Source organism: Hylobates moloch, unplaced genomic scaffold, assembly GCF_009828535.3.
Source record: "Hylobates moloch isolate HMO894 unplaced genomic scaffold, HMol_V3 SCAFFOLD_6, whole genome shotgun sequence".
Classification (NCBI taxonomy): domain Eukaryota; kingdom Metazoa; phylum Chordata; class Mammalia; order Primates; family Hylobatidae; genus Hylobates; species Hylobates moloch.
Window position 1 is genome coordinate 145,646,294 of NW_026652281.1, and position 20,955 is coordinate 145,667,248.

At 48.6% G+C, this 20,955-nt stretch overlaps 1 protein-coding gene across 1 annotated transcript; it reads left to right on the top strand.

Moving 5' to 3' along the window:
• The first annotated feature begins 6,867 nt into the window (after positions 1–6,867).
• Positions 6,868–8,200, top strand: FBLL1 (fibrillarin like 1). Its single transcript, XM_032158589.2, has one exon. The coding sequence runs from the start codon at positions 7,051–7,053 to the stop codon at positions 8,074–8,076; it is 1,026 nt and encodes a 341-aa protein (XP_032014480.1). The 5' UTR covers positions 6,868–7,050; the 3' UTR covers positions 8,077–8,200.
• Positions 8,201–20,955: the final 12,755 nt, after the last annotated feature.

Genomic DNA, 20,955 nt, shown 5'->3' on the forward strand with positions numbered 1-20,955 from the left:
GGATATTATTACCCCAATATTCAAACCAAAAGCATCATAAAATAAGACAACTTCAGATCAATTATCACGTAGATACAAAAAACTCTCAATAGTAGCAAATTGAATTCTGCAAAATACTAAAAGCACTATACATATGACCAAGTGGGATTTATCTGAGAAATGTAAAGGTGATTCATCATATGAAGTAAAATCGCAGGGTGGCACAGTGGCTCACACCTGTAATCCCAGCACTTTGGGCAGCAGAGGCAGGTGGACTGATTGAGGTCAGGAGTTTGAAACCAGCCTGGCCAATGTGGTGAAATCCCATGTCAACAAAGAAATGCAAAAATTGGCCAGGCGCAGTGGCTCATGCCTGTAATCCCAGCACTTTGGGAGGCTGAGGCAGGCGGATCACGAGGTCAGGAGATCAAGACCACAGTGAAACCCTGTCTCTACTAAAAATACAAAAAATTGGCCAGGCGCGATGGCGGGTGCCTGTAGTCCCAGCTGCTGGGGAGGCTGAGGCAAGAGAATGACGTGAACCCGGGAGGCAGAGCTTGCAGTGAGCCGAGATCACGCCACTGCGCTCCAGCCTGGGCGACAGAGTGAGGCTCTGTCTCAAAAAAAAAAAAAAGCAAAAATTAGCCGGGCGTGGTGGTGTGCACCTGTAATCCCAGCTATTGGGGTGGCTGAGGCATGAGAATTGCTTGAACCTGGGAAGCAGAGATTGCGGTGAGCTGAGCCTGAGCCACTGCACTCTAGCCTGGGCAACAAAGCATGGCCCTGTCTCAAAAACAAAAGATCACAGTAATACATCATATTAATAAACTGAAGAGGGAAATAAATACCCCACGTGAACATCTCAATAGATCAGAAACAAAGTTATCCACTCTTACCACATCTACCTATTCAGGATGCCTGTAGTCCCAGCCACTCTGGAGGCTAAGGTGGGAGGATCGCTTGAGCCTGGGAGGCAGAGGTCACAGGGAGCTGTGATCATGCTGGTGCCCCCTAGCCTGGGTGACAAAGTGAGCATGCCTAACTAATTTTTGTATTGTTGTAGAGACAGGGTTTCACCATGTTGGCCAGGCTGGTCTTGAACTCCTGACCTCAAGTGATCCTCCCACCTCAGCCTCCCAAAGTGTTGAGATTACAGGCGTGAACCACTGCACCGCACCTAGCCCACACTTATTCAAATAAATTTTAAAAGCAGATTTAAACTAAGGCATAAATGGTACAGAGAAGTTAATATGCATCTACAACTTTATGCTAATTTTCTCATCATTTTTGATTTTGCTTCTTGGCCAATGTCAGCCCAAAATGGCCATTATTAACCTTTCTAGAAAATTGGCTAAGTAATACTCAGTTGATGGAGGTGATTATCTTAAGTGCAACGAGCCAGGCACAAACAGACAACTATCACATGTTCTCACATATATTTGGGAGCTAAAAAACAATTTTTTTTTGAAACAGGGTCTAGCTCTGTTGCCCAGGCTGGAGTGCAGTGGCATGATCATCATAGCTCACTGCAACCTCCATCTCCCGGGCTCAAGCGATCCTCCCACCTCAGCCTCCTGAGTAGCTGGGGCTAGAGGCATATGCCACCATACCTGGCTAATTTTTGTATTTTTGGTATAGATGGGGTTTTGCCATGTTGCCCAGGCTGGTCTTGAACTCCTGGGCTCAAGTGATCACCTGCTTCAGCCTCCCAAACTGCTGAGATTACAGACGTGAGCCACCGCACCTGGCTGGAAGCCAAAAAATTTGATCACATGGAGGTAGAGAGTGGAAAAACAGGTAACAGAGACTGGGAAGATGAAGAGAAGTGGGTTAAAAGGTAAAAACATACCGGCCTGTTGAGGTGGCTCACACCTGTAATCCCAGCACTTTGGGAGGGTGAGATGGGTGGATCACCTGAGGTTAGGAGTTCGAGACCAGCCTGGACAACATGGCAAAACCCCATCTCTCCTGAAAATACAAAAAAAAAAAAAAAAGCCAGGCATGGTGGCATGTGCCTGTAATCCCACCTACTTGTGGAGCCTGAGGCACAAAAATCGCTTGAACCTGGGAGGAGGAGGTTGCAGTGAGCTGAAATCACACCACTGCACTCCAGCCTGGGTGACAGAGGGAGACTCCACCTCAAAAAAAAAAAAAAAGAAAAAGAAAAAGGTACAAACATACGGTAAGATAAGAGGAACAAATTCAATGCTTGATAACTGAGCAGGGTGATGATACTTAATAAAAATGTACTGTACTCTCATGATGGATACTTTAAATACCCTGACTTGATCACTGTGCCTTATACATGTAGCAAAACTTCTCATGTACCCCATACATTTGTACAAATCGAAAAAATACTTGGTCGCATTATAGAAATTTCACTGGTTAATGAGAGTACACGGGGTCATCTAAAGTAAACCAATTTTTTGCTTTGTTGTTTGGTTTGCTTTGCATTTTCATACCAGTTGAATTACATAAATATACATGGTGCTTATAAAACGTAATGGATTGAAGGGGAGCACAGTTAGACTGACTGTAATTTTTGTGGGGATTTTAGATTGTTTGTAGGACTTTGATAGTATATGTGTGTGTGTGTATATATATATATATATATATATTTTTTTTTTTTTTTTTTTTTGAGATGGTTTCTCACTCTGTCACCCAGGCTGGAGTGCAGTGGCGCGATCTTGGCTCACTGCAAGCTCCGCCTCCCAGGTTCACGCCATTCTCCTGCCTCACCCTCCCCAGCAGCTGGGACTACAGGTGCACGCCACCACACCCAGCTAATTTTTTTGTATTTTTAGTAGAGACGGGGTTTCACCTTGTTAGCCAGGATGGTCTCGATCTCCTGACCTTGTGATCTGCCTGCCTCGGCTTCCCAAAGTGCTGGGATTACAGGCATGAGCCACCACACCCGGCCAGAATTTTTTTTTACATATTGAGGTGGGGGTCTCACTCTGTTTTCCTGGTTGGTCCCGAACTCCTGAGCTCAAGTGATCCACCCACCTCAGCCTCCCAAAGTGCTAGGATTACAGGCGTGAGCCACTGCACCCAGCCCAAATCTCAGATTCTTATTCTATAAAATGAAGAATTACAGAGAATTTTTAAGGTGTCTTATGGAAAGAAGACCTTTGCAAAAGTAGTCCAGCTAAGCTTTTTGAGCATTTCCTAAATGGCAGCCACTAATTCTACAGTGGGGAATGGAGTGAGAGTCTGGGTCACCAAGAGACGAAGTGTCCTCCAGCAGAGGTAATGGCCAAACAGTAATCACATCCCAAATAAGGGATTTTAGCTACTCTCCAAGGCCCAGAGGCTAGAAAAAGGGAGAAGATTCCCTTTTTCTAATTAATTAACCAGCTATATGAGATATATTATTGGGAGTTGACTGTGATTCTGAGTTTTAGTCATGTGTTAGGAAGGAGGTATTACATTTTGTCTTGTTGAGTAAATTTAAATATATACATGCCAAACAGTAAATTTCTCCTGAGGTGTTTGTGTTGGGTACACTGATCCAGGTGTGCCAGCTGGCAGTGTGCAGTAGACACCTAGGTAAAAGCATTTACTGTTCCCCAATTATGGCACCCACATCTCTCAGCTGCCTTTCAGCTAGGGCAAGTGACTGGCTTTGGCCAGTCATCAGCCAGGAGGCTGAAGTGGGAGAATTGCTTTAGCCTGGGAGATCAAGGCTGCAATCCGTGGTGAGTAGAAATGATTGTGTCAAAGTCCGGACTAAACATACAAAAAGGTTGGGAGTTCTCTGCACTCTATTCTTCAGCGGTACAGTGGAGACCCTCTTTTTTCCCATGTTGCAGCCATAAGATGTTGGGGCCTGAGTTCTTCAGTGGCTGTGTGGTGCAAACCTCCCACTGACTCTCAGTGAACATAAAACATAAGAAATAAACACAGTTGTATTAATACATTGAGATGTTGGAGTTCTATGTTACTGCATCATAGCCCAACTCCTCTTGAGCAAATATACCTGCACCTGTCACTGGGGTGGAGATCAGATCCCTAGAGTCAGTCACCTTTGGAGGTGGACCATGGCTTAGAGAAAACAAGTTAAATTTCTTCATGTATGGATGCTTAAAGTATAATGAGAATGGGGATGGGGTTATAGAGCATTACCTCTGGTTTCACATCAATCATGGCTAGTTAATCCTTGGGCAATTTGTTGGAATGGTTGTGTGAGAAAATAAGCAAAATTCCTCATGCATTTTTTAAGTCTATGGGAATGACTGATGTGCACTATGTCTACTACTGAGGCCTAGTCACAGATGTAGTTATGATCATTATTTAGGGCACATCTTATGGAATAACAAGTCAATTGTAAACAAAAGTATATATGGTGCCAAGTGTGCAGGCTTGTGCCTAGAATTCCAGCAACTCAGGAGGCTGAGGCAGGAGGATGGCTTGAGGCCAGGAGTTGGAGACCAGCTTGGGCAACATAATGAGGTCTCATCTGTACAAAAAGTAAAAAAAAAAAAAAAAAAAAAAAATTGCCAGGCATGATGGTTTATACCTATATAGAAAGAAACCTGGCTGGCCACTGTGGCTCATACCTGCAATCCCAGCACTTTAGGAGACTGAAACAGGAGAATTGCTTGAGTCCAGGAGTTTGAGACAAGCCTAGGCAACATAGTGAGGCTCCATCTCTATAAAGAATAAAAAATTTAGCCTGGTGTGGTGGCACACACCTGTAGTCCCAACTGCTCAGGAGGCTGAGGTGGAAGAATTGCTTGAGCCTGGGAGATGAAGGCTGCAATAGCCAAGATTGTGCCACTGCACTCAGCCTGGGTGACAAGAGTGAGACCCTATCTTAGAATAAAAAAATAAAAAATAAAGCCCTTTTCTTTATAAATTACCCAGTCTCAGGTATAGAAACAAATTAAGACAGTGGATTAATGCCCCAGCCTCCAACCTGCAGTAGAACAATTCTGAGATGCCTTCCACACAGTTTCTCAGAGAATACTCAGAGCAATTGAGCTCCCATTGTCCACTGTGGTCATCTACTCATTAATTTACCCTCTTTTTTTTTTTTTTTTGTTTCGAGACAGGGTCTCGCTCTGTCACCTAAGCTGGAGTGTAGTGGTGTGAGGACAGCTCACTGCAGCCTTGATCTCCCAGGCTCAAGCGACCCCTCCAGCTCAGCCTCCTCAGTAGTTGGGACTACAGGTACACACCATGACCCCTGGCTAAGTTTTTTTTATTTTTGTAGAGACAGGGTCTTGCTATCTTGCTAGGACTGGTCTTGAACTCGTGGGCTCAATCAGTCCTCCCACCTTGGCCTCCCAAATTGCTGGGATTACGTGAGGCACTGTGCCCAGTTCTTTCTTAACCTTTCTATCTTCTCTATTTCATTTTTTCCCCCCAACATGTGCTTCCTGGGATCACCTCACAAACCACTTAGACTCAAGGCTTTGTCTCAGGATCTCTATTATTCAAGGTTCTCCAAAGACACAGACCTGTAGGATATATATATATGTGTGTATATAGGATATATATTGGCTCATGTGATTATGGAGACCAGCAGGTCCAAAATCTGCAGGGCCAATGTCCCGGTCCAAAGGTTGTCAGGCAGAAAGAGCTGATGTGCCAGTTGAAAGGCCACTGGGCAGGAGAATTCTCTCTTCCTTGGGGAAGGTCAGCATTTTGTTTTATTTCTGCCTTCAACTGATTAGATGAGGCCCAGCCACATCATAGACGGCAATCAGCTTTACTCAATATACCAATTTAAATGTTAATCTCATCTAAAAACACCCTCACAGAAACACTCAGAATACTATTTGACCAAATATCTGGGCATCCCACGGCCCAGTAAAGTTGACACATAAAATTAACCCTCACAGACACCAAGTGTAGTTCATCATTTTGGAAAATATTCAACTTATAGCAAGAATGGAAACCTCTAAGTAGAGTATTTTATGTGAACCATTCAACCTCAGGAATCATACATTTCGCTCACTGATCCCTTGTTCACATTCCAGTGTATAAAACTCTGGTCCCCATTAAGGAGACACTCCAGTCCTCAGGGAAAATCAGACCTGGCACTGCCGTCCATGAGTATGAGACGGAAAGAGCTGTGGTCCAGGATGGAACGAAAGTCATACTGCACATACCAGTTGTTCAGTAAATGCTCCGATCTTCTGGTACGCTGGCTCTCTCTCTCCCTCTCCCTCTCTCTCTCGAGTACACACTTACTTCAACTAACGGGAGGCTGGCCTGTTGTTTCACCACCTACCCTGCTTTCCCCAGCTCTTGCGTGGGTCCCAAAGCCCCCAGCAGCCGCCAAAACGGCCCCAACTGCTGTCGCTGTCCCTGGTGCTGACCAAACGCTGACGCCTCTGCGTTACGGCCTTGGGGCCATTGGTGGTGCCCAGTTATTCTTTTATTTTCTTTCTGTTCTTTTCTTTTTTTTTTCTTCTCGTTGCTGCCCTTGGTGCTCCCCAATTCTTCTTTTCTTTTCTTCTCCTCTCCCTCTCTTTTCTTTCTCTTTCTTTTTCTCTTTCTTTCTTTCTTTCCTCAAGAAAATTCTGCAGATTGACAGTGTGATTTTGAAGAATAGACCAGACTTCGAGGATGAACATGACATTTTGGCTGTCTGTGTATCCCCATTCACACTGAAGAATCAACACTTCCTTGCTGATCAATATTCCCAGAACTGGTGGCACAGCCAGGACCGACGCTGATGCTTACCTCCACCTCTCCTGCTCTCCTGCAGCAGAGACGCCCCCGTCCCTGTGGCCCAGGGAAGTGCCAGGGGTCCCTGGGAAGGCGGGAGATGGGGAAGGGGCAGGGTGAGCGAAGAGGAGCAGGCTGCGTCAGCACGCGGGATGGGAAGCGGGGCTTCCGGGCCGCAGGGTCGCGGGGACGGGTGTGATGCAATAGCGCCACAGCCGCTGCGTCAAGGGGCGGCTCCGGGATGCGAGGACTGCGGTAGAGCCGGTCCCGCCCCTGCCGCTCGCCGCCGCTAACCCCGCGGACAGCCGCCGGGACGACCACCAAGAGCCACCGGAGCCCCCGACACCCGCCCCGAGGCACCGGTAACCCGCGGCACCCGCCCCGGGGCGCGCCATGAAGTCGGCGGCGAGCTCGCGCGGGGGCGGTGGGGGCGGCCGCGGGGGCGGCGGCTGGGGCGGCTGGGGCGGGGGCCGAGGCGCCGGCGGCGGCGCGGGCAAGGGCGGCGGGGTCCGATCTTCCGTCAAGGCACGTAGCTGGGGGGGGGGCAAGGGCGGCTTCGGAGCTCGGGCGCGCGGCTTCGGCGGAGGCGGCCGGGGCCGGGGGCGCGGCGGCGGCGGCGGCGACGGCAAGGATCGCGGCGGCGGCGGACAGCGGCGGGGCGGCGTGGCCAAGAGCAAGAGCCGCCGCAGGAAGGGCGCCATGGTGGTGTCTGTGGAGCCGCACCGGCACGAGGGCGTCTTCATCTACCGCGGGGCGGAGGACGCACTGGTCACGCTGAACATGGTGCCGGGCCAGTCGGTGTACGGCGAGAGGCGCGTCACGGTGACCGAGGGAGGCGTGAAGCAGGAGTACCGCACGTGGAACCCGTTCCGCTCCAAGCTGGCCGCGGCCATCCTGGGCGGGGTAGACCAGATCCACATCAAGCCCAAGTCCAAGGTGCTGTACCTGGGCGCCGCGTCGGGCACCACCGTCTCCCATGTCTCCGACATCATCGGCCCAGACGGCCTGGTCTACGCCGTCGAGTTCTCCCACCGCGCTGGCCGCGATCTGGTCAATGTGGCCAAGAAGCGCACCAACATCATCCCGGTCCTGGAGGACGCGCGGCACCCGCTCAAGTACCGCATGCTCATTGGGATGGTGGACGTGATCTTCGCCGACGTGGCCCAGCCCGACCAGTCCCGCATCGTGGCCCTGAACGCCCACACCTTCCTGCGCAACGGGGGCCACTTTCTCATCTCCATCAAGGCCAACTGCATCGACTCCACCGCATCCGCCGAGGCTGTGTTTGCTTCTGAGGTGAGGAAGTTGCAGCAGGAGAACTTGAAGCCTCAAGAGCAGCTGACCCTGGAGCCCTATGAGAGGGACCACGCTGTGGTGGTCGGGGTCTACCGGCCTCTTCCCAAGAGCAGCAGCAAGTAGCACCCAGCTCAGGCTCGCCTGCCATCTCCCAAGCCTGTGTTGTGTTTGCTATTATTTTCTATGTGTTTTCTTTGTGCGTGTTTTGTTTTGTTGTTTTTCTATTAAACTGCATAAAGAAACGGCACCTATCTGTATGGTGATGCCAGGCTAAGTTTTGCTGCAGTAACAATCAACCCCCAAATCCCAGTGGCCTTAAACCGGCTGGTGTAAGGGGCCCATCAAGCAGTAGCCTGGGAGCTGTGGTCCTTCTAATCACTCATGTCCCCAACTCCCCAGGGCCCCATTTTCACACATGCTCCCTCCATCCCTAGGGCAGAGGAAAGAGAGCTGGGGAATTGCTAATAAAAGCTTTTAAACGTCCCCTTGGAACTGAAGGGGCACTTCTGCTCACATTTGGCCAAGTCACATGACCAAGCCTGACTGGGGAAAAACACTGAATATTGATGGACAATAATATAGTCAAATACACCAATCACCTGACTCACAGCCAAAGTCTTAACCACAATAGGTTTTTAGTATTTTACTCTTCAACTAAGCCCTTTTGCATTCACTGTTAAAGTGAATAATAAATAAATGTTAAATTTATTCGTCACACCAGCCCTGAGATGGCTTTGTTAGCACTTGCATGTTACATGTGAAGCAACAGGGCTTCTGAAGGTAAACTAGTTGCCCAAACTTACATAGCCAGTAAGGAGGTAAAACTTAAATGCCAGTCTTCAGGGCTCTAAATCCATTGCTGTTTCCTCAGCACCAGGGGGATCTTGCCTCTGGCCCCCAACCCCTATGGCATGCGCACGGGGACACACTTAGAGCAGGGCCCTGTGAACTTATTGTGTTCTTTCGCCCTCCCCTGTCCCCCCTGGGTTACCCGTTTGTTTGGTTTCACAATAGCAAAACAAGGTAGGGGGGCAGGATGTGGGTCTAGCTAGCAGACTGTCTCCACTACAGGGCATAACATACTCAAAGTGGTATCACCAAGTGTCTGCAGAACAGGCAGAAAAATGACTCCCAGAAAGTATCTGTCTTTGCAAAGCATGTCCTGCAGTTCCCAAGATGCTGGTCTCAGTACCTTGCAGTCTCTCTCCAAAGCAGTCCAAAGGGAAGGGAGAGTGGGTAATCCGAGGAAAGCTGAGAATGCCCCGAAGGCCCAGTAAATCCCTCCAAGCCAGACTTTAGGAAGGCCTTTCATTCAATCATGCATGCACACACTCTCCCCACTGCCAAAAAGACCCACATCAACATTTAGTCTTTGAATGATTGCTCACTAATGTATCATTTGGAGGGTGGATTTGCCTTTCTAAAGATGTGCTTGGGCCGCAATTGTGGTTAGTCTGCTTTTTCTGAGGGCGTACTTCTTGAACAACAACCAAGGATAAATCAGACTTTTTATTTTTATTTTATTTATTTTATTTGAGACAGGTCTTGCTCTGTCGCCAAGGCTGGAATGCAGTGGCACAATCATGGCTCACTGCAGCCTTGAACTCCTGGGCCTAAGTGAGCTTCCTGCCTCAGCCTACCACACCTGGCTAATTAAAAAAAAAAGTTTGTGGAGAAACAGTGTCTCGCTTTGTTGCCGAGGCTGGTCTTGAACTCCTTGCGTCAAGAAATCCTCCTGCCTCAGACTCCCACACTGGATTAGAGGCGTGAGCTATGGCGCCTGGTCCAAATCAGACTTTTGAAAAGGCTACCACTCTTCCACCACTCCCCCATCCTACCCCACCTCAAAATTCAGAAAGGGAATTACAGTTCAGATGTATTAGCAAGACTGAGGAAGAAGAGAGTGAATGGGGTACATATCTATTTCCATAAACAATAGAAATCTTCTTTACAACCCTGCAAAGCCAGGATCACTTTTCCTATTTAGCATATGAGAACACTGCAGTTCAGAGATGACAGTGCCTGTTTTAAGATCCCCCAGAAAGACTCACAGCCAGAAATCACAGCCTTGTTAGTCTGACTCCAAAATCTATGTCATTTTCACTGAAGTCTATGCTGGTTCTGTTGCCTTGAAAAGCCCTCTCTCCAATTCTAGGCTAATTTATTAGTTGCTGGGATGAAGCCCTGAGGCTGGGGTGGACTCCCTGGGAACAGGAACTGTTTCCTCACTAGGGGAAGACAGAAGGAGCTGGGCACTCAGCGGGGAGGGGCTCTGCAGCAGCTGAGGCCCAGGACCCAGCCCCTCCTCAGAGCCAGATGGGCTCCATAAAGGAGCTATTGATTCCTCCTTAAAGGTTTTCCCCCCAGCATGGGGGATGAAGCAGGGGAAACTTTACCTCTTTCCTTGGCATGGGCACTCCCATTCCCTGCCCCTCCTGCCCCAAGTGAAATTTACAGTCATGTCTGAAGCTTCTCAAAGAGGGAACCATTCATGAGGAAATGGCAACAAAAGAATCTCCTGAAGAATTTCCCTGCATTGCAGACGAGTTCCTGAGCCAATGGAATGACATGGTGAGTACCAGGAGAAATATGGGAATAAGGGCCAAGGGAATACAGGAAGGGAGCTGAAACTTGGTTTTAGAGGATGAGGGCAGGGAAAAGAATGGGACTATAGTCTGGGCACAGTGGCTCACGCCTGTAATCCCAGCACTTTGGGAGGCCGAGGCACGTGGATCACTTGAGTCCTTGAGTCAAGACTAGCCTGGTCAACATACGAAACCCCATCTCTACTAAAAATATAAAAAACAGCTGGCGGTGGGCACCTGTAATCTCAACTTCTCGGGAGGCTGAGGCAGGAGAATCGCTTGAACCTGGGAGGTGGAGGTTCCAGTGAGCCGAGATCATGCCACTGTGAGACTCTGTCTAAAAAAAAAAAAAGAATTGGACTATAACTCCAGTGGGCCTTGGGTCCCAAGAAACCTAGAAGTCGCAGTGACCCTGATTAAGACCTGCTGAGAGCCAGGAATGCTTCAGTGACTATCAGCTTGGGTTCCCAGAAGCCTTTACATTTGGGTCTCTAGGTGTATTAGTCTTCTCAGGCTGTTGTAACAAAATACTACATGCTAGGTGGCTTAAACAACAGATACTCATTTTCTCACTATTCTGGATGGAGGCTAGAAGTCCAATATCAAGGTGCTGGAGAATTCAGTTTCTGGCGAGGACTCTCTTCCTGGCTTGTAATCGGCCACCTTCTTACTGTGTCATATATATGGCCTTTCCTCTGTTCACACACAGTGAGAAGGAGAGAGCTCTTTGGTGTTTCTCCCCCTGTTTAGAAGGATACCAATCCTACTGGATTAGGATCCTACTCTTAGGATCTCTTTTAACCTTAATTACCTCCTGAGGGCCCTATCCCCAAATATAGTAACATTGGGGACTGGGGCTTCAATTTGTGAATTTTCTGGGACACAATTCAGTGCATAACCCTAGGGTTAGATGAGAATGTTCAGCTAAAATGCCTGTCTTACTGGATTGTGAGCTTTGGCTGAAGAGACCAATGTTTAATGTGAAAATACCTGCCAACATCCTGGCACTAAGTGCTCTGCCTGTTTTTTTCTTCCCCCCCCCCCCGCCCCCTTATTGTCAATAAAGAATAATAAATAAAGTAGCTGGTTTCATGCGCGTCCCTGTGAAGAGACCACCAAACAGACTTTGTGTGAGCAACGTGGCTGTTTATTTCACCTGGGTGCAGGTGGGCTGAGTCCCATAAAAGAGTCAGCAAAGGGTGGTGGATTATCATTAGTTCTTATAGATTTTGGGATAGGCGGTGGAGTTAAGAGCAATGTTTTGTGGGCAGGGGGTGGATCTCACAAAGTACATTCTCAAGGGTGGGGAGAATTACAAAGAACCTTCTTAAGGGTGGGGGAGACTACAAAGTACATTGATCAGTTAGGGTGGGGCAGAAACAAATCACAATGGTGGAATGTCATCAGTTAAGGCTATTTTTACTTCTTTTGTGGCTCTTCAGTTACTTCAGGCCATCTGGATGTATATGTGCAAGTCACAGAGGATGCGATGGCTTGGCTTGGGCTCAGAGGCCTGACATTCCTGCCTTCTTATATTAATAAGAAAAATAAAATGAAATAGTGTTGAAGTGTTGGGGTGGCGAAAATTTTTGGGGGTTGGTATGGAGAGAGAATGGGCGATGTTTCTCAGGGCTGCTTCGAGCGGGATTAGGGGCGGCATGGGAACCTACAGTGGGAGAGATTAAGCTGAAGGGAGGTCTTGTGGTAAGGGGTGATACTGTGGGGATGTTAGAAGAAACATTTGTCATTTAGAATGATTGGTGATGGCCTGGATACGGTTTTGTATGAATTGAAAAACTAAATGGAATAAGAGAAGGAGAAAAACAGGTATAAAAGATCTAAGAATTGGGACGACTCAGGACATCTGATTAGAGAGTGCCTAGGGAGATTCAGCATAGTCCTGCCAGCAAAGATAATTTACTTCAAGAGTTAAGAGTGGCAGTTTGGGGATAGCACCAGGAGATATCAGCTGTGCTGGCTTGGAGAAACAGTGTAAACTGTCAGTGTAAACAAGAGCAGGGCATGTATGAGTAGTTGAGAACGGTGAATAGGAGTATGGCTAGACAGAAGATAGTAGGGATGACAAGTTTTTTGGGGCACAGTCCAAGTTGGTCTGGTGTCTGGAATGAGACTGGGGCCTAATAAAAAGGAGCTCAAATGGGCTGTACCTTGTAGCATTCCAAGGACCAGCCTGAATTCTGAGAAGTGAAAGTGGTAAGTATTGTCCAGTCGTTTTTAAATTGGTGGCTGAGCTTGGTGAGGTCTGTTTTTAAAAGACCCTTAGTCCATTCTACTTTTCGTGAAGACAGAGGACCGTAAGGGATATAAAGGTTTCACTGAATACTAAGAGCCTGAAAAACTGCTTGGCTGATTTGACTAATAAAGGCTGGTCTGTTATCAGACTGTATAGAGGTGGGAAGGCTAAACTGAGGAATTATGTCTGACAGAAGGGAAGAAATGACCACGGTGGCCTTCTCAGACCCTGTAGGAAAGGACTCTACCTATCCAGTGAAAGTGTCTACCTAGACTAAGAGGTATTTTAGTTATCTTACTTAGGGCATGTTGAGTAAAGCTAATTTGCCAGTCCTGGGTGGGGGCAAATCCTTGAGCTTGATGTGTAGGGAAGGGAGGGGGCCTGAATAATCCCTGAGGAGTAGTAGAATAGCAGATGGAACACTGAGAAGTTATTTCCTTGAGGATAGATTTCCACGATGGAAAGGAAATGAGAGGTTCTAAGAGGCGGGCTAGTGGCTTGTACTATAGCATAGCCTGCCTTTGCTGGTGTGTGGCGATTAGGCCTGGTGGAACTGCCATCAATAAATCAAGCGTGATCAGGGTGAGGAACAGGAAAAAAGGAAATATGGGGAAATGGGGTGAATGTCAGGTGGATCAGAGAGAGACAGTCATGGGGGTCAGGTGTGGTATCTGGAATAATGTGGGAGGCCGGATTGAAGTCTGGGCCAGGAACAATGGTAATTGTGGGACTTAACAAAGAGTGAGTACAGCTGAAGGATCCGGGGAGCAGAAAGTATATGCATCAGGTATGATGAAGAAAATAGATTTTGGAAGTTATGAGAAATGTAGAGAATAAGTTGAGCATAGTTTGTGATTTTGAGGGCCTCTAAAAGTATTAGGGCGGCAGCAGCCACTGCATGCAGACATGAGGGCTAGGCTAAAACAGTAAGGTCAAGTTGTTTGGACAGAAAGGCTACAGGGTGCGGTCCTGGCTCTTGTGTAAGAATTCTGACCACGCTAACCATGCCTAGGAAGGAAAGGAGTTGTTGTTTTGTAAGGGATTGAGGTTTGGGAGATTACAATCAGCAGGGAAAGCACGTGTGTTTTTATGAGAATTATGCCGAGATAGGTAACAGATGAGGATGAAATTTGGGCTTGACTGAAGTAATGGGGGCTGTCTGTGAAGCCTTGCGGCAGTACAGCCCAGGTAATTTGCTGAGCCTGATGGGTGTCAGGGTCAGTCCAAGTGAAAGCGAAGAGAGGCTGGGATGACGGGTGCAAAGGAATAGTAAAGAAAGCATGTTTGAGATCCAGAACAGAATAATGGATTATGGAGGGAGGTATTGAGGATAGGAGAGTATATGGGTTTGGCACCATGGGGTGGATAGGCAAAACAATTTGGTTGATAAAGCGCAGATCTTGAACTAACCTGTAAGCCTTGTCTAGTTTTAGGACAGGTGAAATGGGGAAATTGTAAGGGGAGTTTATAGGTTTTAGAAGCCCATGCTGTAGCAGGCGAGTGATAACAGGCTTTAACCCTTTCAAAGCATGCTGTGGGATGAGATATTGGCATTGAGTGGGGTAAGGGTGATTAGGTTTTAATGAGATGGTAAGGGGTGCATGATCGGTCGCCAAGGAGGGAGTAGAGGTATTTTATATTTGTGGGTTAAGGTGGGGGAATACAAGAGGAGGATGCAAGGGAGGCTTTGGATTGGGAAGAAGGGCAGCAATGAGATGCAGCTGTAATCCAGGAATAGACAGGGAAGCAGATAATTTAGTTAAAGTGTCTCGGCCTAATAAGGGAACTGGGCAGGTGGGGATACTAAAAAGGAGGGCTTAAAAGAGTATTGTCTAAGTTGGTACCAGAGTTGGGGAGTTTTAAGAGGTTTAGAAGCCTGGCCGTCAATACCCACAACAGTTATGGAGGCAAGGGAAACAGGCCCTTGAAAAGAAGGTAATGTGGAGTGAGTAGCTTCGGTATTGATTAAGAAGGGGACAGACTTATCCTCCACTGGGAGTTACCCAAAGCTCGGCGTCTGTGATGGTTTAGGGGGCTTCCGAGGTGATCGGGCAGCGTCAGTCTTCAGGCGCTAAGCCGAGAAGATCTGGGAAGGAGTCAGAGAGCCTTGGGCCAGAGTTCCAGGGGCTCTGGGAGTGGCTGCCAGGTGAGTTGAACAGTCCGATTTTCAGTGGGTTCCCACACAGATGGGACGCGGCTTAGGAGGAATCCCGGGCTGCGGGCATTCCTTGGCCCAGTGGCCAGATTTCCGGCACATGTAGCAAGCTCCTGGGGGAGGAGGTTCTGGAGGAATGGCTGGCTGCTGTGGTTCAGGCGTTTGGAAGTTCTTGTGTGCTGGAGATGTGGCTGGGGTTTGTCTCACAGTGGAGGCAAGGAATTGCAACTTTTTTCTATTATTGTACACCTTGAAGGTGAGGTTAATTAAGTCCTGTTGTGGGGTTTGAGGGCCAGATTCTAATTTTTGGAGTTTTATTTAATGTCGGGAGTAGATTGGGTAATAAAATGTATATTGAGAATAAGATGGCCTTTTGACCTTTTAGGGTCTAGGGCTGTAAAGCGTCTCAGGGTTGCTGCCAAACAAGCCATGAACTGGGCTGGATTTTTATGTTTGATGAAAAAGAGCCTAAACGCTATCTGATTTGGGATAAAGGAAAAGGAGCATTAACCTTGACTATGCCTTTAGCTCCAGCCACCTTTTTAAGAGTAAATTGCTGGGCAGGTGGGGGAGGGCTAGTCACGGAACGAAACTGTAAGCTGGACCAGGTGTGAGGAGGGGAGGTGATAAAAGGATTATAGGGTGGAGGAGCGGAGGCTGAGGAAGAATTGGGACCTAGCTCGGCCTGGCGAGGAGGGGAGATGTCAGATGGGTCTGTAGAAAAGGAAGATTAGAAAGACTCAGCGACGCTTGGGGTTGGGATTGAGGGGACAGGCGGGAGGGAAAGAAGGAAGATTTGGGACGAGTTGCACTGGGCACAGAGACTAGGAAGGGACTGATGTGTAAAAGAATGCCTGGACATCAGGCACCTCAGACTATTTGCCCATTTTATGACAAGAATTATTTAGATCTTGTAGGATGGAAAAATTGAAAGTGCCATTTTCCTGCTATTTGGAACTACTGTAGAGTTTGTACTGGGGTCAAGCAGCATTGCAGAAGAAAATAAGACACTTAGATTTTAGGTCAGGTGAGAGTTGAAGAGGTTTTAAGTTCTTAAGAACACAGGCTAAGGGAGAAGAAGGAGGAATGGAGGGTGGAAGGTTGCCTATAGTGAAGGAAGCAAACCCAGAGAAAAGAGAGTAGAGACACGGAGGGAAGGGGTTCGGGGGTTCTTACCCTCCAGAAAAGCGGGAAAGAGGTTGGGGCATGGAAATAAGGGATTGGGGGTTCTTGCCCCCTAGAAAAGCAGGACTTGCTGCTAAGGGTGAAGGAGAAGGGGTTGAGGGGTTCCTGCCCCTGCCCCAGAAAAGCAGAGAAGGGGTAGAGACACGGAGAAAAGGGGTTGGGGTAGATGCCCCTCCCCCAGAAAAGCGGGACTTGCCGCTAAGGGTGAAGGACCAAGGCAGGCGTCCCTGCGTGGTCTGACACCTCTGAAACATGGGTGAATAATCAGAGAGGCGTCCCTGCAATGATTAAACACCAAGAGAAGGCTGCCTTCCCAGTCCGTGACCGGCGCCGGAGTTTTGGGTCCACGGATACAACCTGTCTCCTTTGTCTCTACCAGAAAAAGAAAGGAACTGAAATTAAGAGAAGGGAGAGATTGAAGTGTGGCACCAAGATTGAAAGGAGAAAGAGGCTGAGGGATAGTGAGGGAGGTTGGAGAAGAGAGTAAAAAGAGGCCGCTTACCGGATTTGAGGTTGGTGAGATGTTTCTTGGGCTGGTCGGTCTGAGGACCTGAGGTCGTAGGTGGATCTTTCTCACGGAGCAAAGAGCAGGAGGACAGGGGATTGATCTCCCAAGGGAGGTCCCCCAGTCTGAGTCACGGCACCAAATTTCATTCCCGTCCGTGTGAAGAGACCACCAAATAGGCTTTGTGTGAACAACATGGCTGTTTATTTCACCTGGGTGCAGGCGGGCTGAGTCCCATAAAAGAGTCAGCAAAGGGTGGTGGATTATCATTAGCTCTTACAGGTTTTGGGATAGGCGGTGAAATTAAGAACAATGTTTTTTGGGCAGGGGTGGATCTCACAAAGTACATTCTCAAGAATTACAAAGAACCTTCTTAAGGGTGAGGGAGATTACCAAGTACATTGATCAGTTAGGGTGGGGCAGAAACAAATCACAATGGTGGAATGTCATCAGTTAAGGCTATTTTTACTACTTTTGTGGATCTTCAGTTACTTCTGGCCATCTGGATGTATATGTGCAAGTCACGGGGGATGCGATGGCTTGGCTTGGGCTCAGAGGCCTGACAGCTGAGAATTAAGTTTAAGGCTGGGCGAGGTGGCTCACAACTGTAATCCTACAACTTTGGGAGGCTGAAACGGGCAGATTGTCTGCGCTCAGGAGTTCGAGACCAGCTTGGTCAACACGATAAAACCCCATCTCTACTAAAATAGAAAAGAAATTAGCTGGGCATGTCGGTGTGCACCTGTAATCCCAGCTACTCGGGAGGCTGAGGCAGGAGAATTGCTTGAACCTAGGAGGCGGAGGTTGCAATGAGCCGAGAATGCACCACTGCACTCCAGCCTGGGTGACAGAGTGAGACTCTGTCTCTAAAAAAAAAAAAAAAAAAAAAAAGTTTAAAATGGGCCCAGTGCAGTGGCTCAGGCCTGTAATCCCAGTACTTAGGGAGGCTGAGGCAGGAGAATTGCTTGAACCCAGGAAAGTGGAGGTTGCAGTGAGCTGTGATCACACCACTGCACTCCAGTCTGGGCAACAGAGGGAGACACTGTCTCAAAATAAATAAATAAATAAATGTTTACATAAATGCCAGGGGTTGCCTTAGAGTCGGGGGCGGGGGTGGGGAACACACTTAGCAAGTCTTCTGAGGGGACTGCCCTGTGCTGGGAGCTGGGGGGAGCTTGCCACTGAGTTTCAGAGTCAGCGGCTCCATCCTGGGCCACAGGAGAGGACTCAACCCAAGCATCAGTGAGTGCCCAGCTGCAGTCACCTCTGCAGCAGAGGCAGCGAGGGTGGAGGCTGGTGCTCAAAGGCCCAGGCAAGAGGGGCCATGTGCCCACGGCGTCAGCAGGAGCTTCAGAGAACAGGCGGAACAGACCTCCCACCCACCAGCACCATGATGTCTGCCCGCTTCTCCCTCGCTCAGACGCCTCCTGAGGTGAAGGGAAGAAGAATGGGGCAGGAGAAGATCCGAGGGAATGAAGCTTTATCCAAAAGAGGCTGTTTTAAATGGGAAGAAACCATGTTCCATTAATTAGCACTTTCCTCTGCGAACCCTGCATTAAGCAAGATGTTCTGGCTCATCTGAGCTATGGTGAGCACTACATTTGGATACTGCTACTCTAATATTCATCAAGCACTTACCATGTCCCAGGCAGAAAGCTCAGTATTTCTTTGATCTTTAGAAGTACGACTTTTTTTTTTTTTTTTTTTGAGACGGGGGTTTCGCTCTGTCACCCAGGCTAGAGTACAGTGGCACAATCTCAGTTCACTGCAAACTCCACCTCCCAGGTTCAAGAGATTCTCCTGCCTCAGCCTCCCTAGTAGCTGGGATTATAGGCATGTGCCACCACACCTGGCTAATTTTGTATTTTTAGCACAGACGGGGTTTCTCCATGTTGGTCAGGCTGGTCTCGAACTCCCGACCTCAGGTGATCCACCTGCCTCGGCCTCCCAGGGTGTTGGAATTACAGGCATGAGCCACCATGCCTGGCCAGAGTGCAGTCTTTTAAAGTGCAGGAGGCCAGGCACGGTGGCTCATGCCTGTAATCCCAGCACTTTGGGAGACAGAGATGGGCAGATCGCCTGAGCTCAGGAGTTCATGACCACCCTGGGCAACATGGCAAAACCCCATCTCTACTAAAATACAAAAAATTAGCCGGGCATGGTGGTGCGTGCCTGTAGTCCCAGCTACTCGGGAGGCTGAGGCATGAGAATCCCTTGAGCCCGGGAGGTGGAGGTTGCAGTGAGCCGAGATTGTGCCACTGCACTCCAGCTTGGGCTACAGAGTGAGACTCTGTCTCAAAAGAAAAAAAAAGTGCTGGGCCCAGAACAGGGGCCCAGCACAGGGGCCCAGTTGCCAATGACTAAGAGTGTCCCCTTTGCCTGTCCACCCATCCAATCTCAGCATTCCTTTATGAAGATGCAAAGTCTACCCCTTCCCAGGAGTCCTTCCAGGCCCATCGACTCACAGGAAGCTCCTTCTGACGTTACAGCTCTTGGTTCGTATTCTGATGAAGACACTGCATGCGGGGTGCTTCCATGCACCTTCTTTCACTGAATCCGCACGCACAGCACCCCCAGGAGGCAAGTGTTATCATCCCTGTATCACTGATGAGGAAACTGAGGCTCAGAATTCTAGGTGATGTCAGTCAGTCAAGGTAGTGTAGCTGGAGGGTGGGAGAGCTGAGATTTCTGGAGCAGAATTGCATCTCTGGTCTAAGTCAGTGAAATTAAAATCAGATGCTCTAGGGAAAGGCCTGGCATTGGTATTTTTATAAGCTCCCCGCGTGATTCTAAGGTACAGCCAGGACTGAGGTCCACTATTTAAAATGCTGTATCATTTTTGTCATCGGCTGGGAAAGGCAGATTTAGGATGGTATTTTGAATAACTGGAAGACAACAGCTGAGCATTTCTGTGGTGCCTGCTGGTACTTGGGGCCTCTTTGACAACAGAAGATGCTCCCAGAGATTCCAACAGGTGCATGATTGAAGTCAGGGCCTGAAAACAAAGTTCTTGCTACTCCCTGTTCTTTGGTCACTTGACTGCACACTGCATGCTGAGGATGTTTGTTAGGGAGAGAGCTGAGCTGACAGGCGACAGAGGAGCCAATGAAGCCAGGAGCTCAAAGTGCAAGTGTTAAGTCTGCAGTCACTGTGATAGTATAAGCAAGAGACTGAAATAGAGAAAGCACTGATTGCCCGTTCCATTTTCCCCCGTGGAACGACGCACCCGGCAAGGGCCAAGTGGATCAGCGCAGTCAGGGCTCTCTCAGTATTGAAGGAGCCCCCAAGAAAAGACTGTGGCAATTTCTTGGGCCCTGAGGTGAGGAAGGTGAGGAGGAAGGGGTAGGAGCAGAGAAGTACTGAGTTAGTGGGCAACAGCGTCTTCAGGCTTTTGCCCTCTTGATGGCCTCTGCCCAAGGCCTCGGATAGTGGGACCCAGAAACGAAGATGCAGAGCATGAGCAAGGGAGGGGACTGAGTCCCTGACTGTAACTCCCTTCGGAGACTGCAGTGCACCAGGGTCCTCCTGAGGACTGCCAGGGAAAGCCTTTGGTCTGGCCTAAAAACATCACACATAGCTGCTGGCCATGAGCCGGAGTCCCTGGGGTTTACCTTCTACAGACTGTAAGTACAGGCTCCCAGTACTTAAGTTGGTTTTTTGGTCTCTTGAGCAAAAGCATTTTATGAACTTCTCTCTAAATCTGGCCTTTGCACTTTTCACTTATTTCTTTTTTTTTTTTTTTTTTGAGACGGAGTCTTTCTCTGTCCCCCAGGCTGTGGCGATCTCGGCTCACTGCAAGCTCTGCCTCCCGGGTTCACGCCATTCTCCTGCCTCAGCCTCTCCGAGTAGCTGGGATTACAGGCGCCCGCCAACACGCCCGGCTAATTTTTTGTATTTTTAGTAGAGACGGGGTTTCACCGTGTTAGCCAGGATGGTCTCGATCTTCTGACGTCGTGATCCGCCCGCCTCGGCCTCCCAAAGTGCTGGGATTACAGGCTTGAGCCACCGCGCCCGGCCTTCACTTATTTCTCATGTTTGCCTCTTCTATCCCCTGGTGACCACCAAGCTGCATGTCTACTGCTCGGGACCCACCTTGCATTAGATCCTTCCCACATTGCTGAAAACACAATGCAAGTATTCTAGCTGCTTGTCATAGCCATTGTGTTTGGCAGTTTTTGTTTTGTTTTGTTTTGTTTTTTAATCTGGGCCACACAGGAAGGCTTCCAGAAACACTGGACAAGAGCTGAGGAAGAACCTGAAGTAGTTTTGATGGAAAACACTGTCTGTCTTACCTCTTCATGTGATTTTAATCTTCTCC